The 16726-nt window shown below is 33.8% G+C and overlaps 1 protein-coding gene across 1 annotated transcript in view; it reads right to left on the bottom strand.

Annotated features, from left to right (window-relative positions):
* Positions 1–489: 489 nt before the first annotated feature.
* LOC132558968 (RAC-beta serine/threonine-protein kinase-like) overlaps positions 490–16726 on the bottom strand; it is a 48390-nt gene continuing 32153 nt past the window's right edge. The window contains exon 11 of the mRNA XM_060223594.1: positions 490–7530. Within this exon, the coding sequence (XP_060079577.1) occupies positions 7270–7530 (261 nt within the window). The 3' untranslated portion in view covers positions 490–7269. The remainder of the gene's footprint in view (positions 7531–16726) is intronic.

Raw genomic sequence — 16726 nt, 5'->3', positions numbered from 1 at the left:
GTAGGAAATAAGACTTATTTTTCTTATGAAACTCTTATACAAAACTTGTGGAAAGATTGCCGTTAAAATTATGCCTAACATAGTGAAAATTTTTTTCTTGTTCTCAATTAATCCTGATACTGTTACACTAACACGAGGGATGTGAGTTTCAAGTTAAAGAACAATGTTCATAACTGAGGACTAGAACATTATGTAGGATATGTAAAGGAGAATGAATGATCAGTATTCTATAGAATGGGACTTTGGCACTTCTTCTCACTTTCTTGAAAAAGTATAATTTATACACAGGAAATGGCTTATCTCTTTTGTTCACATACTCAAGATACTGTATCATTATAACATCTATATATCTACTGCAATGGTTGTTAGCCATCTTGTCCTTTCTTGATTCTCAAAATTAAACATGACATATAAAGTGAATGAGACATAAAACATTTGCAAATCACTATTAATAGACTCAGGAATATGTATTAGTAATCACAAGATCTCTTTATGAAACTACGTAGAAACTTTATTGACAATGACCACCATGGATTGTTGACTCCATGATATGTTCAAATGATTACATTTATACAACAGAATCTGTACCTTATCACTGGCACCAGGCTAAACACTCAATCAACATTTCATTATTGAATCTAACAGACAACTTAGGAGGGATGGAAACAAGAATGAGGCTATGTACAGGGTAAGAAACATGTAACATCCTTGCTTCTTCTGTCACTGACAGAAAACTTAGGATATGTGGGAACAAGGATGAGGTTATATACATTTAAAGAGCAAATAACTGCCCTGCATCTTCTGTCACTGATTCTAACAGACAACTTTAGAGAGATGAGAACAAGAATGTGGCTATTTACATTTAAGGAGCATTTTACAGCCCTGCGTCTTTCAAAAACGGAGAAAGCAGGCCATATTGGGGGTCTTTGTCAGCTTTTCTTGGAGACAATTTAAATTCTATGTTGGCTACATAACGAGGTCCTTGTTTATAGTCAGATTTTTTTTATGCCTAACGATAGTAAGTGATATTGCAAGAGATTTGAGTAGGCAAGGGTATACATATGTGGTATGCTATATGTAAAAACCTGTCCATTGCTTATAGCATTCAGAACAACTGACAACAGCTGTAGACCCTAGATGTTGACATAATAAGTTTGGCCTACATATTTTCATACTTAAATTACAGTTCTATTCAAATATTTTGATTCCCAAATTCAGATTTCTTCAAAGACACAAAGGTAGACACAAAAAATGCATTCTGTTTGTGTGTCTTGGAGGAATGTAGGAGTCAGAATTAGGAAATGTGTTTGTAATGTTATCAATTCTTGCTTAAGCAACACTATCTTTGTGTTTTCTACAATCCTTGCACCTCTTTCTCCATTTCTTCACATACTCTGACTATATCAAGAATGAAACTCATATCAGTCAATGGAACCAAACTCTGTTCAACCAGGTTATCACATCTATTCATCTCAACAATTGATGTTTATCAAAGCAATTAAGGAAGTGTAGCATTACACAAGAAAAACGTTTATCATCAGTAAGGTCAGGGACACCATAGTATATAGAGCAAAGTTTACTGGAGTACACCATATGATATAATCGCTATTAAAACTCAAATTTTCTCTAAATGCAATCTCTCCTTATGATGGTTTATTGAGTGAAAATGAAAATAATGTTTCAGCTATATTTTGCCAATATTTAAAACTCCAAATATTTTCAGTTAAAAAATAAGAAAAAAATCATATTCATGCATGTGTATCTAATGTCATCTTCAAGAACCAAGGGTTCTGCTTTAGCTATACTACCTCTGGAAGATCTCAGGGTGATCCTGGATGCTGGCAATTAGCAATTTGATATGTTAGTCAAAAATATCTCACAAAACCTTAGGCTTACATCTGTCCTTTGATAGATACATAAAGCAATGCAGTCAGTTTTTTTACTTTGATCTTGTTTAGTGTTTCCTTTTCATCACAGACATAATAGATGTGTAAAATTCCAGTCTAGTCAACTCATAACTTCTGCTACATCATGTACTTACAGAGCCTCTCAATCCATATTGTTATAGATTATATGTAAATTGTGAATGGGACTCGCGTAATTTTCAAGATAGTCCAGATACAGAATATGTTTTGATTTTGGGAAATTGCAAAATCTTCTATCATTTCAAGGTTTTGTCATGAAATATGATAAAATGAATTATAATAGATCTCATTATCGATTACATTAAACAAATATCTGTACATGTTTTGGGATAGAAAACAGGTCTCTTTGTCTCATATATTTATAAATCAAACATTGGAAAAATGAAATATTCTTTCTAAAGTTTTTTTTTTATTTTTGAAATAGAAAATTACATGAAGGTGTAGGTAGAGTTGTATGTTGTGTATCAGTGGCTAATATTAGGTGGAAACATTACACAGGTGGGTATCACTGGGTTCACACTAAATCTCACCTGTGCAGACCTACATTTCTGATCATAAGTCAATTAAAACTAGGTAAAAGAAAACAATTTAAAAAGATTTCTCAACAGGATAAGACACTTTAGAGACTAGCAACAAATATTGTATATATAAATCCAAATTACAAATATGTCTTATATCTAACCCCTTCAAACATATTGCCCTACTTCAAAATCAAACATACTATTGTTAAAATTCAGACAGGATTTTCAAAAAGCATTTACAAAGTACAACAATAATTCTATAAAGCTAAGTATACACCTGAACACTAATTTATAACTGGATTCATGATTATTTACACATTAATTGAATCTGTTGTTAACAAAATCTTTCTTAAGGCAAACATATACCAGTAATAGATTATATTTCTCATACATTATTTGGCCAAAACTCACTGTCAAATTCTCTGATTTGATTATCTCCCTTTGTGGTGCATACATCAGAACAACAATTGAATATGTCATTTCACTATGTCTTCACTTGAGGCCAAATAATTTAACTTCTAGCTAAAGGAAGCATGTAAGATGTAAGAGAAAAGTTCATCCCAAAATATCTTTCGTTCAAAATTAAGACTTATTTTTAGAAATTATGCTGCAGTGGTACAATTAAGGTATGAAAGCATTTTCTCATACCAATTTCATCATGCACTGAGACCTGACAGCCTACATAGAAATCCTTGTTAAAGATTGTTGGACAATCAAATAATCTTTGTTATTTACCTTAACAGCAATTGTTATGAGATGGCTTATTACCAGACAGAGGTTTATTGCTGGTAAAATAGAGTGTCTATTCAAGAAGTCCATAAAAACAGATGGGATGTGTAAATATGTTTTTCAAATAGTTATATTGCACTAAAGCACTTAGGTACAGTTACTGAAGTATTTGTATTTTGTCTAGTCTACTTACAGCTAACGAAACAATATTAAGGAAATAAAACAGTCATTATTTCATGATTTTGAGACAGATAAGTGTCCTCGTGACAACAGTAATGATAAGGTAGACCTAAAATAATTTCCCCTATTGTTAAAAGCATATACACATTGTATACTAATCCAGAAGGAATAACTTTGTAAGTGAATCAATAAAATTTTTCAAAGGTGAAAAAATTGTGAAACATTTACTTAGCAATAGCCGTGGTCAATAAAACTAATTAATTTTCACAACAGCAAAGTCCATTTTAGACGTTTACACCAGTATCAAACAACAAACTCAGTTAGATGACAAAAGATCCCAAAGGGATCTTGGCACCCACCAATGTTCGATCTTTATTTGCTCTTTGAAAGTTGGATCTTTCCCTTATTTCTCTTCTCTGTTTTTGCTCTTAATGATAAGAAATTTGAACATTCCTTTGCAGAAGTAGCGATGAAAATCTTAACCTGCCATATCCAAGATGGTCAGCTGTCTGCCATTTTGTTTTTCTGATCAGACCCAAAATCAAATGAGCGTAACTATGTATGGAAACTTACATATGAAATTTGAGAGATCCATCTAGTCCTTCTGAAGAAATAGGGGTAACAAAATTTACTCAGCCAAATCCAAGATAGCAACCTGTTGGCCATTTTTTTCCCCTCAGTCCAAAAAACAAAGAGGTACAACTAGGGACCAAGAGGAACCTATAAATGAAATTTGAGAAAGATCTTTACAATACTTCTCAAGAAATAGTGATATAAAAATAGTTTATGAGCAGACAGACCATTTGCATGAGGAAAAATTTATTGGGGAAAAAATGTGTGAACACTTCAATTTAACTGTTGCCATGAACAACGCTTGCTTCACAGGAAATCACTCTTTCTTCTTTCCTGTAAAAGTTAATAAGCTTAAAAAAGAATTTGTTGGTTCTCTTTGAGATTTTCAAAAACTATGTACCACTAAGACACTGAGTTATAATACTATAATATATAGTATGTGATACACCAGTTCAAAATCCTGTAAAATCCTGAACTACATAATGATAGCATTTTAAACTGGGTTTTGCAGGAGTCCACTGTTACTGTATTGTTGATCTATAATTTGCAAACCTATAAAATGCAAGCAACTTATTTTAAAACTGGGGTGTGGTGAAATGAGGAGTTACACAAGGATTCATAATATATCATAACCCTTAGTATGATACAGGAAGGTAAAACAGATTTAATTTGAAAAGAATGCCAGCATTCCAGTCTTGTGCACTATAAAAACAACAGGATACATAAGTCTTCCTTCACAACATACAAGAAACAACACATCTGAACTGTTTTCAATACATATCATCAATGAATTGTTAAATTTACATGTATTTACAAAAATATGTCAATTTTTATAATTAATGTCTCCATCAAAAAAATAATATTGTAGAACAACAATAAGGTGTTTCATCTGGAGAAGTGTGTTCAGCACATCATGGAACTACTGCAGAAACACTGTGATAGCCAAGAGTGTTAAAGACCTATAGGTCAGCAGTATAGTATATACACAGTAGGTACAACAATGTTTGATATTCTAACGATAAGAATGTTCTGTCTATACCAGTTTCTTCTACTGTATAAAAACTTTTCATTCTCATACTTGTAAACTATCACACCATTCCTGAGAGGAGAAGCCTATTTACTGGCTGGATTGTCATTGCTGACAAACAACCTCTAAATCTAGACGAGAGGCCCACATGCCTTAACAGTCATCTGAGTATACAGACCTAAATATGAAAGGGGCCAAATAGGCCTAAAATTAATTGTTCAATTACTTTACAGCTTACAGCATGCTACAGGCTTTATATCAGTACCCTGGGTCTTTCGGTTACTGAGAAAAAGTCATTTAAAGATTCAGCAAATTTAACCCCTATGACCTTGAAAGTGGGTCAAGGTCATTCATATTAACAAACTTGGTAGCCCTTCATCATCATTGTGTAAACCCAATAATAGCACCCTGGGCCATTTGGTTATTAAGGAGAAGTCATTTGAATGGAAAATTTACGCACGTCGGACACTGACGGACAAAAAACACACTGGCTATAGGTCATCCTGACTCTTCAGGTCATATGACCTAAACATCTTGAAATATCTTTTTTTTTGTTTTTTGACAAAAATTAAAACCATACAATTCAGTCTGATAGAAATACTTGTTTCAATCACTTTTCATTATGTTTTCGAAAACTTGTTGAACAACAATAAATTGTAGTTGTAAACATGAATTCTAGGAACTAAAAGGAAAAAAAAAAAGGATAAAAAAATTAATATTATTTTTGTCTGCATACACCAATTTCCTTATTAACAACTCTTACATAAAGAGTTTAAGACTTCTTTTGATTTCAAGCTCTACAAACTTGTCATAAATAATCATTTATCATTCATCAACACTTCTTACTTCAACAAGATGTGTTATCAACATGTTCAGGAAAATAAACTTAGCTATATATAATAGAAACTTACAAATCTACTACGGCTGCAAGGAAAATGTCATTTTGGCATAACACAAAAAAGGCACAACAGTTTGTCATTGAAGTTGGAAGCAATTCATATGTAACAGATAACAAGAGACAAAAAATCCCTTAATATGACACAAGTCTTTGGTATGAAGATAACAACAAACAATCTCATCGCCTTGGATATTAGCAAGGCAACTACACAGATTATATAGGTGCTAGACTTGTTAAGTACAGAATTTGATAGTGGAATAAGTCACCTGACACAAGAACCTGTGAAATCGGACCTCCTTTACATTAAAATATGACACAAATAGATAAGCACTCTATGGATTTTATAGCTTTGTACATACACACATTAATCATGAATCACTCACTCCTTCATAAGCACATTGTACAAATGTACTGAAACAGATGTTGTCCACCTATCTGATATTAGGCATCATTTTTCAATCACCACATTAGCTAGGTTTCATTTTTACTTTGAAGAAGTACCATGAACCTGCTGTTTTATCAGGACATACAAACAGAACTTAGTTTAACCTATTGTTTCATGGTGCTTGCATAACTGGGCTAGTTACTGATTATCTACATTTGCATATCACTTCAGAATTAGTAACACACATTTCCCTACTGTACACTGATTTCAGTAGTTTACAGGGATTTCCCTACTGTACACTGATCCCAGTAGTTTACAGGGATTTCCCTACTGTACACTGATTTCAATAGTTTACAGGGATTTCCCTACTGTACACTGATTCCAGTAGTTTACAGGGATTTCCCTACTGTACACTGATCCCAGTAGTTTACAGGGATTTCCCTACTGTACACTGATTCCAGTAGTTTACAGGGATTTCCCTATTGACACCAGTATTTTACAGGGAAATCTCTACTGACACCAGTATTTTACAGGGAAATCTCTACTGACACAAGTATTTTACAGGGATATCCCTACTGACACCAGTATTTTACAGAGATATCTCTACAGATCCTGTTATTTTCATTGTGTTTTTATTCTGTTTTGGGACACATAATTTTTCACAACTTTCATTTACATTCAGAAAACAAACTTAAAGCATGTGTCCATCTTCAGAGAAGACAATGACAGTGTTTCCTATTCTATGTTAAAGAATCACTATTCTATCACTGTTGTTTACTTAACAGATCTGATTATAAGGGAAATGTTTATGAAGAGACCACTTATTTAAGTGTTAAGATGTGGGAGCTGAGTATTAACATTCAAAAGTTTCTGATTCAGTAAATATGTTGTGTTGATGAATTTCAAACCAAACTATTAAAAATATTAAAACTGAGGCCAAAATAAAGGAGAGGTCTTCAAGGTTAAAATATTCATATGTTTTGATGTATCATCAATGGATTTATAACAGTTTTTAATCTGTTGATGATACATCAAAACATTTCTTCAGAACCAGTCACTGATTGGCTAAGGTAGCTCCCAAAGCTGCGACTACTAGTCCCATGATAAGAAAACTGTTCAAAGTAAGGCAGCTCGCCTTCCTCTTGTATGGACAGCAGTTGTCGTGAGCTCTGTGACAGTTCACCGTGACCATGGCGAGGTGGGGTCAGAGACATTGGCTCCCGTGCAAACTCCTCGGGGATGTATTTTGTGTCGCAGATACTCTTCACATCCGGCTTCCATGGAGGAGTAATCTGTGGAGAGAGATTAAATACTGTAGTATGTCTTCACTTAACGTTTTACTTTTACATCGGGGAAATCTCTCCAAACAGAACAGCAGAATCTTCAAAACAGTAATTTTATTCCTTATAGAGAAGTGAAAGAGGAGTTAAATTATCTGGAGGAAATTGAAAGCTTGTAAAAGTGAGCATTACTACTCTGATTAACGAGGACAGAAAAAAATTCAATATGTATGGGACAGTGAAGGTGAAATCTGAGCATGTGTTAAAGTAATGATATTCTTGTGCTTTACGCAATAAAAATGTTTGTAATATAGGTTTTATTAGATAGTAAGTAGTAACCTCTGCTTTTAGGACAGATAAATCAGTACAATACCAGTATTAGGGACAATCAAAATCTGTTTACAACATCAATGTTTATTGAATAAATGTATCAAACAAACATTTGCCCCTTAACTCTTATACAGACACCAGGAAACTTTACACAAATGTCTAGTCTCTCCATAAGCTTCCTGATACGGAGTGCAATACTGAGAAATCTGAATAATCAAATTATGTGTATTTGAAAATCTATGAGTGCTTTGACCTATGTTATTCTCAAGTGTTCACTTATTATTGTAATTTTTACCTGTTTAATGGTGATTGGTCTACATGTCCTAGTAATTTTATTGTAGGCATAAAAAACTGTATCATAATCATATACAGAAAATAATGATAAAAGAAAATAAAAAATGTTTGAGAAACCTTTCTTAAAACTGAAAGTCCAATAACCCTGGCAAATAATGACGGATTGTGCTTTGAATAGATAAACTTAAACTGCTGGTGATGACATTGATAAAAAGCAATATTTCAATTTTTTTTTTTTTTTTAAATTTGATGGTAAGAATTAAAGATATTTTTTAAATTCACATAGTTTTCACAGGCAAATACTGACAAAGTTTTACCGATATATACTCAATTGAGATCCAATTGGTAGAAAGCAATATATCAAAAATTTGGTTTAAATCTGACAAAACTTCTCAGAAAAAAACTGAAGCTATTCAGAGAAACCTAAGAACTAATAAGCACTGGTAGGTGCAAAGATCAATGTCAAGGTCATCAAATGCCTTATCAAACAATAGGTTTTACAGGTGTAAGTTGTGTGCAGATAAACAGACCATAAGATAGATAGACCAAAAAACAGTCTTAGATATCAGGGACATAAATTTACACTTAATTATATTTTTATGTACCGTAAACATTCTTAACTTGGTGCAATAAAATTTTATTATGTAGTGATGTTCAAGTATATTAAAATTGCATTCAAAATATTTGCTCTATGAACAATTGTTTCAGAGTGGAAAGTTGTAAAATACTTATGTTTCCAGTAAGAGATTTTCCCTGTGTTTAGAAGCAGGGACAGCTCAGACAGTTGGAGAATAAACCTATGTAACTTGATGTTAGGGTACCAGATGTGTGGTTTGATGTTTCCTATTCATGGCAGTTGGTTTTTCAGGCAAGGCTGAGAAAATGATAACTCTATGTTGTTGTGGTTGTACCTTGGGCAAGACAATATAGCTTCCTGATGTATAGCGATTCTATCGTGAATAGCTTCCTGGTGCCCTGTAATTCCATCCCACACAACCTACTACTGTCCAGTGATTCTATCCAGAACAGCTTACTCGTACCCACCGATTATATTCTGAACAGCTTACTCGTACCCACCGATTATATTCTGAACAGCTTACTCGTACCCACCGATTATATTCTGAACAGCTTACTCGTACCCACCGATTATATTCTGAACAGCTTACTTGATTATATTCTAACAGCTTACTTGTACCCACCGATTATATTCTGAACAGCTCACTCGTACCCACCGATTATATTCTGAACAGCTTACTCGTACCCACCGATTATATTCTGAACAGCTTACTCATACCCACCGATTATATTCTGAACAGCTAACTCGTACCCACCGATTATATTCTGAACAGCTTACTTGTACCCACTAATTCTATCCTGAACAGCTTACTGTCACCCACTGATTCTATCCTGAACAGCTTACTGTCACCCACTGATTCTATCTGGAAAAGCTTACTGTCACCCACTGATTCTATCTGGAAAAGCTTACTCGTACCCACCGATTATATTCTGAACAGCTTACTGTCACCCACTGATTCTATCCTGAACAGCTTACTCGTACCCACCGATTATATTCTGAACAGCTTACTGTCACCCACTGATTCTATCCTGAACAGCTTACTGTCACCCACTGATTCTATCCTGAACAGCTTACTGTCACCCACTGATTCTATCTGGAAAAGCTTACTTTCACCCACTGATTCTATCTGGAAAAGCTTACTCGTACCCACCGATTATATTCTGAACAGCTTACTGTCACCCACTGATTCTATCCTGAACAGCTTACTGTCACCCACTGATTCTATCCTGAACAGCTTACTGTCACCCACTGATTCTATCCTGAACAGCTTACTGTCACCCACTGATTCTATCTGGAAAAGCTTACTCGTACCCACCGATTATATTCTGAACAGCTTACTCGTACCCACCGATTATATTCTGAACAGCTTACTTGTACCCACTGATTCTATCCTGAACAGCTTACTGTCACCCACTGATTCTATCCTGAACAGCTTACTTGTACCCATTGATTCTATCCTGAACAGCTTACTTGTACCCACTGATTCTATCCTGAACAGCTTACTTGTACCCACCAATTCTATCCTGAACAGCTTACTTGTACCCACTGATTCTATCCTGAACAGCTTACTTGTACCCACTGATTCTATCCTGAACAGCTTACTTGTACCCACTGATTCTATCCTGAACAGCTTACTTGTACCCACTGATTCTATCCTGAACAGCTTACTTGTACCCACTGATTCTATTCTGAACAGCTTACTTGTACCCACTAATTCTATCCTGAACAGCTTACTTGTACCCACTGAACAGCTTACTTGTACCCACTGATTCTATCCTGAACAGCTTACTGTCACCCACTGATTCTATCCTGAACAGCTTACTTGTACCCACTGATTCTATCCTGAACAGCTTACTTGTACCCACTGATTCTATCCTGAACAGATCTCTTGGTTCAGTGATTCTATCCTGAACAGATCTCTTGGTTCAGTGATTCTATCCCGAACAGATCTCATGGTTCAGTGATTCTATCCCGAACAGATCTCTTGGTTCAGTGATTCTATCCTGATCAGATCTCTTGGTTCAGTGATTCTATCCTGAACAGATCTCTTGGTTCAGTGATTCTATCATGAACAGATCTCTTGGTTCAGTGATTCTATCCTGAACAGCTTACTGGTGTCCAGTGCACAAAGTGTTGTGATTTCTCAAAAACATGTTCCTACCATATAAGAAATTATAGAGAACAACCTATCTGCCATTTGGATTGGTCGGTCCTGCCTTGAAATATAAATAATTCATGTATTGATTAAAGACGAGTGGGGAATGACCTTACGATTCCATAATTCACAGTTACTAGGTACCATATATTTCTGTTACATACTACAAGCGACGGATAAAGACAATCTTGTGTATACTTTATTTTTATTGTTCTAAATGTCTACAACGGACAGAAGAAACTGACCATTATAATTTGGTTGAGGAATAAACATGGGTGACAACTTGTTTTACAATCCCACAGCTACTTAGTCATATTAATTATTGAAAATGAAATTGAGCATTGCCTGTTTTGCAAATCAGAAGAACACAATGATAGTACATGATTGACTTTATTGATCTAGCATGGTTACTGACTTCTTTACAATACACAAGAAGATTATCACCACATATTTACATCACTTCTTACTATCAATAATTATTATGTGATGTTCTACCAATCATTCATGGGTCAATCTAGGATAAATGTTATCGAGAACCCTACAGACTATATACTGGTATCCTTACACACATACACACACAGTAGCATTAGTCGTGACCTAGATAAAAACCTATGTTCTATCTATTGGACTTCTCATCGTTATAACTGACGACTCTTACACTGCTCCTCTTTCCACAAGAAAATATTAGTACTATATCCCATCCTCTCACCTGTTACTGACCAACAGACAATAAATGTTCCTGACACTGAATGGCATCCATTCTTACACACACAGAATTAGTCGATAATGGATCCAGGTTTGTGCTCAAATGAAATATTACTTGATGCTGGCCCCTTAAGGTCAGAACTACTACCAGCATAACACCTTGTATTAATCATCATATATTCTATAGAATATTCATAATATTGAGAGTTCCTGACTCCAAATCATACAAGGTAATATTAGAGATTGTAGCCCGAAACAGATTGGGACAGTCTAATCCAGACAAATCGACTATAAAAAAAATTGTGTCAAGAACTTAATAACAATAAACAATGATACATATATCTTGTATACATTATCATAATTGTACATTATTTGTATAAAAATTCTAACAGTAACATATTTTACTCAGACTGAAAACACACAATGCAATATATTTTACAAAATGAAAGCAAACATAACAACCTGTACACTTGTATGCCCTTTATATACCTGGGTTTTAACAATCAGTCTTCATTCATACAGTACTTTTCCTATCGGGTCTAACCAAAACTCTCTACTACAGCTTTTCACTAAAACTTGTATGGAGAAGGCTGGAATCTCTGGTTGCATACTTTGTTTCATTCAATCTATAAAAGTCTGAAACATTATAGTGATATTTAAAGGTATATGTAAATGTAGACAGTAGTTTATCTTCATATACCCCCTACCTGTATTTCAGAGAAAGAAACTTGCAAACAGGATGTACAGGTTGTTGCAGTTTGTATATGCCTGTCACGGTATTATTTAGGAGTTTTAATTACCTTGTGATCTGAATCATTATGCATAACCTTAATATTTTACAATGAATGAATGATATTCACTTAGCATAACATACATGGAAAAAGAAATAGGAAGCTGATACAATGTCTATATAAGAAATCATAGATATCATAATAAAAAGTTTTTGAATGTTTAGGACTCTATACATATCCACGACAAAAGACAGGTAAATCTAAATGAAGAGCAAACCTTTCAAACCGTCATGCTCCAGTAACTTTATAAGTGACTGGTGCAATACAAACAAACCTTAGTATGTGGTTTTAATTTATCTCTTATCTCAATACTTTGATTAAATTTTGTTAAATTCAGCTGGCTAAAATTATGCAAATTAAAAACAACATTAAAAAGCCACCACACGAAGCTATGAAGCGATCTGTTTATTGAAACTTGTTTTGAGGTAGTGACTTTCAGCCTCATAATGAGAACGACCTGAATTTCCTGAAAATGTCAGTATATCAACTATTTCTAATCTATGAAACGACTGTGATAAACTAGACTAGTAACACTTCATATGCCTAATTCAGCATAAAATTAAATTTTAAAACAATTTTGAAACTCAACAAATCAACATTATATTAAATCAACATTATTGAAACATAACTACAGGGATTTCTTTACATTTTTGTCACCAGTTGTGACTGTTGATGTCTCAGTAATGACACAGATGAATAGTATATTATCTATTTTTTCTGATGGCCACATCTATTTAATATCATAAAAGGAAGTGAAGGAATTAAAGACAAACTTTCCTTTTACATGGGACAACACCAATAAAGACAGAGTATATAATACTTTGTGATCTTTCAGTAAAATTTCTTCTTACGATGAAAAAAGTAACATTTTAAGAAAAAGAAAGGAAATTCCTAACTCCATTCTAAATAGATTTTTTTTTAAATGGTAAAATTTAATATGTCGAAAAATAAAACACAAAAATCAACTTTTTAATCATGTTGTAAGTGTGTCATTGATTACCATCTTAAAATTAATTTTATGTAAGGACTAATTCCGATAACAGTATAACTATAGCATTAAGTGGTAGAAGTAAGAATTCACTGATGTTGGTTATTGCCAAGTTTGGTCAAGTAAAAGTGTAAGAGAAACCGTTTTTAAAATGTAGGAATAAAATCTTTCCATAGCTATCCACTGAAAACATGCTACATCCTCAGCCCCCCACCCCCAACACAACCCATCCCACCCCTCACTCCAACCCATCCCATCCCTCACTCCAACCCATCCCACCCCTCACTCCAACCCCAATGTTTTCAAAGGAAACAATAATTCAATAATTGAACAAAAATATTACATTGAAAGATTTAAATGCAGTATAGTATGTACTAATCTATATACATTTTATGTATTTTTAACAATGTAAATATATGTATTCATTTGTACATTTATACGTATTTGGCATTTTATTTCAAAGTGACGCTAATATGTTCAAAATCTACAGAAATTAAATTTCTTCTTCTCTCACTGTTAAATCAATATGTTTTAATGGTCTTCATTTCTAAAACATCTTTTTATTTGTTAGATGCTACAAATAAAATAGTGTGAAATATCAAAAATACAACTATCACAAATGTCTATAAAATCACAGAAGTACCACACATACAACAGGTCTACTGCCGAACATGAAATAACATCTATACATTTCTTTTAACATCAAAGTGGCAAAAATATTTACAATAACTCTGACCATAAATCAGCTAAGTTGTTGTGATCTCATACACCACTCAAATTAAAACATCTCTATGTCATCACTTAATACAGAACAGTGCACATGGCTCACAACAGGTCATCACTGCAAGAAACTAACTAGTGCAAATTATTACATACTTACTGAATTTTTTAAAATAAATCAAGAAATTTTCTTATCCTTTAGGGTTTAAAATTTCAAACGTAATCCCCACAATTTATATAAACTGCTAAAAATAAAAAAAAAATTATATATATCTGCTAAAAAAATTTCTATTGAAACAAACTAAATCACTTTGGGGAGCATTATTCACCGACGATCTAGATTGTGTTACATAACAGAAAACTTCACTTTATGCTGATTTTCAGCACTCTTTCTAATATGTAGTACAAAGAAAGATATGATCACTCAGTAAAAAGAGTGTCTTACTTCTGGTTCATGTATATCAAATTATGTGACCATGACATTGGATGTTTTACCAATATAGATCCCTTATCTCAATTACAAGATTCTGTTTCTTCAGCTCGGACAGTGACCCCAGTAATGGTAAAAACATGATCAATATGACATTTAAATGGGCAGCCTTAGATAACTGTCTGCGGTCTCACAATTTTTTCTTTAATGTTTTCTATATATTATCCATACCAGAGTTTTTAAGTTCTATATGTATTGTTGTTAACGAGTATTCTAATTTTAAATCTTATGCTTGATTAGGACATCACAATTAGTTTGCTTGTTTTTTTATGAAATTTCATGTTACATTGACACTGATTTCAAAGTTTTTTAATTACATCTTGATATATTTAACATTTTAAAAAAAAAATGGTATTTCATTCAATTGAATTGTTCTGCAAAAAGAAAAAAAAAAAAAGAAAAAAAAGAGAACAATTAATATATCTTCTGATTTATCTTTTAAAATTAGTGAAAAATTTTTGACATAGGATAGATTGAGCTTAATGCTTGAACAAGTCAGATCAATTTCAGGAAGTCAAACTTGACATGATTTTATAATAAAACTCTGATAGATATAGTAGAAGGCATTGTTTCAACAGCCTATCAAAATGCTTATAAAGAATCCAAAGGTGACCCAACAAAAAGCTCATAAAAAACCGTCAGAGCACAATAATTGTACCTGTTACAAGCATTCTGAACAAGACTTTAAAAAAGTATCTTTTTTGACGAACTGGACATCATAAACCTCTGGCGTGATCATTCATGTGGTAAACAGTATATAGACCAATGTTACAGTCAAACATGATTGACAACAACTTAACCATCAATAACTATTTTATCTCTTTTGAAAAAATTACCCCTAAAATATTAAATAAACTTAATATCAATTAAGAAATTGTAAAAATATCAATTAAAAAATGTATCAAACTCTTAACAAAGTAAGAAATAATCTTAATTTATTTAAAAACAATGGTTCAAAAATAGCCTATAGTTTCATCAGATATTGTACAAGGAAGTGTCAATGGATTTCATTGGTTGTTGGAACATCTTATTAAACCTGTTTGTGTTGACCTGATTAGAAAACACAGATACTTTCCAGATATATTGAGCTGAACACCTACCAAGAAACAAATGTATTTGTTGATCTGAAAACCTACCTAGAAACAGTATGTATGTGTTGACCAGAACACCTACCCAGAAACTGTGTGTTTGTGTTGTCCTGAACACCTACCCAGAAACTGTATGTATGTGTTGTCCTGAACACCTACCCAGAAACTGTATGTATGTGTTGTCCTGAACACCTACCCAGAAACTGTATGTATGTGTTGTCCTGAACACCTACCCAGAAACAGTATGTATGTGTTGTCCTGAACACCTACCAAGAAACTGTATGTATGTGTTGTCCTGAACACCTACCCAGAAACTGTATGTATGTGTTGTCCTGAACACCTACCCAGAAACAGTATGTTTGTGTTGACCAGAACACCTACCCAGAAACAGTATGTATGTGTTGACCAGAACACTTACCCAGAAACTGTATGTATGTGTTGTCCTGAACACCTACCCAGAAACAGTATGTATGTGTTGACCAGAACACCTACCCAGAAACAATATGTATGTGTTGACCAGAACACTTACCCAGAAACTGTATGTATGTGTTGTCCTGAACACCTACCCAGAAACTGTATGTATGTGTTGTCCTGAACACCTGCCCAGAAACTGTATGTATGTGTTGTCCTGAACACCTACCCAGAGCCTGTATGTATGTGTTGTCCTGAACACCTACCCAGAAACTGTATGTATGTGTTGTCCTGAACACCTACCCAGAAACTGTATGTATGTGTTGTCCTGAACACCTGCCCAGAAACTGTATGTATGTGTTGTCCTGAACACCTACCCAGAAACTGTATGTATGTGTTGTCCTGAACACCTACCCAGAAACTGTATGTATGTGTTGTCCTGAACACCTGCCCAGAAACTGTATGTATGTGTTGTCCTGAACACCTACCCAAAACTTTATGTATGTGTTGACCAGAACACTTACCCAGAAACTGTATGTATGTGTTGTCCTGAACACCTACCCAGAAACTGTGTGTATGTGTTGACCAGAACACTTACCCAGAAACTGTATGTATGTGTTGTCCTGAACACCTACCCAGAAACTGTATGTATGTGTTGT

Source organism: Ylistrum balloti, unplaced genomic scaffold (assembly GCF_031769215.1).
Source record: "Ylistrum balloti isolate Yb309-2 unplaced genomic scaffold, AGI_CSIRO_Ybal_v1 Utg370840, whole genome shotgun sequence".
In the NCBI taxonomy this organism is placed as follows: Eukaryota; Metazoa; Mollusca; class Bivalvia; order Pectinida; family Pectinidae; genus Ylistrum; species Ylistrum balloti.
Note: the sequence above shows the minus strand (reverse complement) of the source record. Positions and strands in the feature narration are given on the sequence as shown.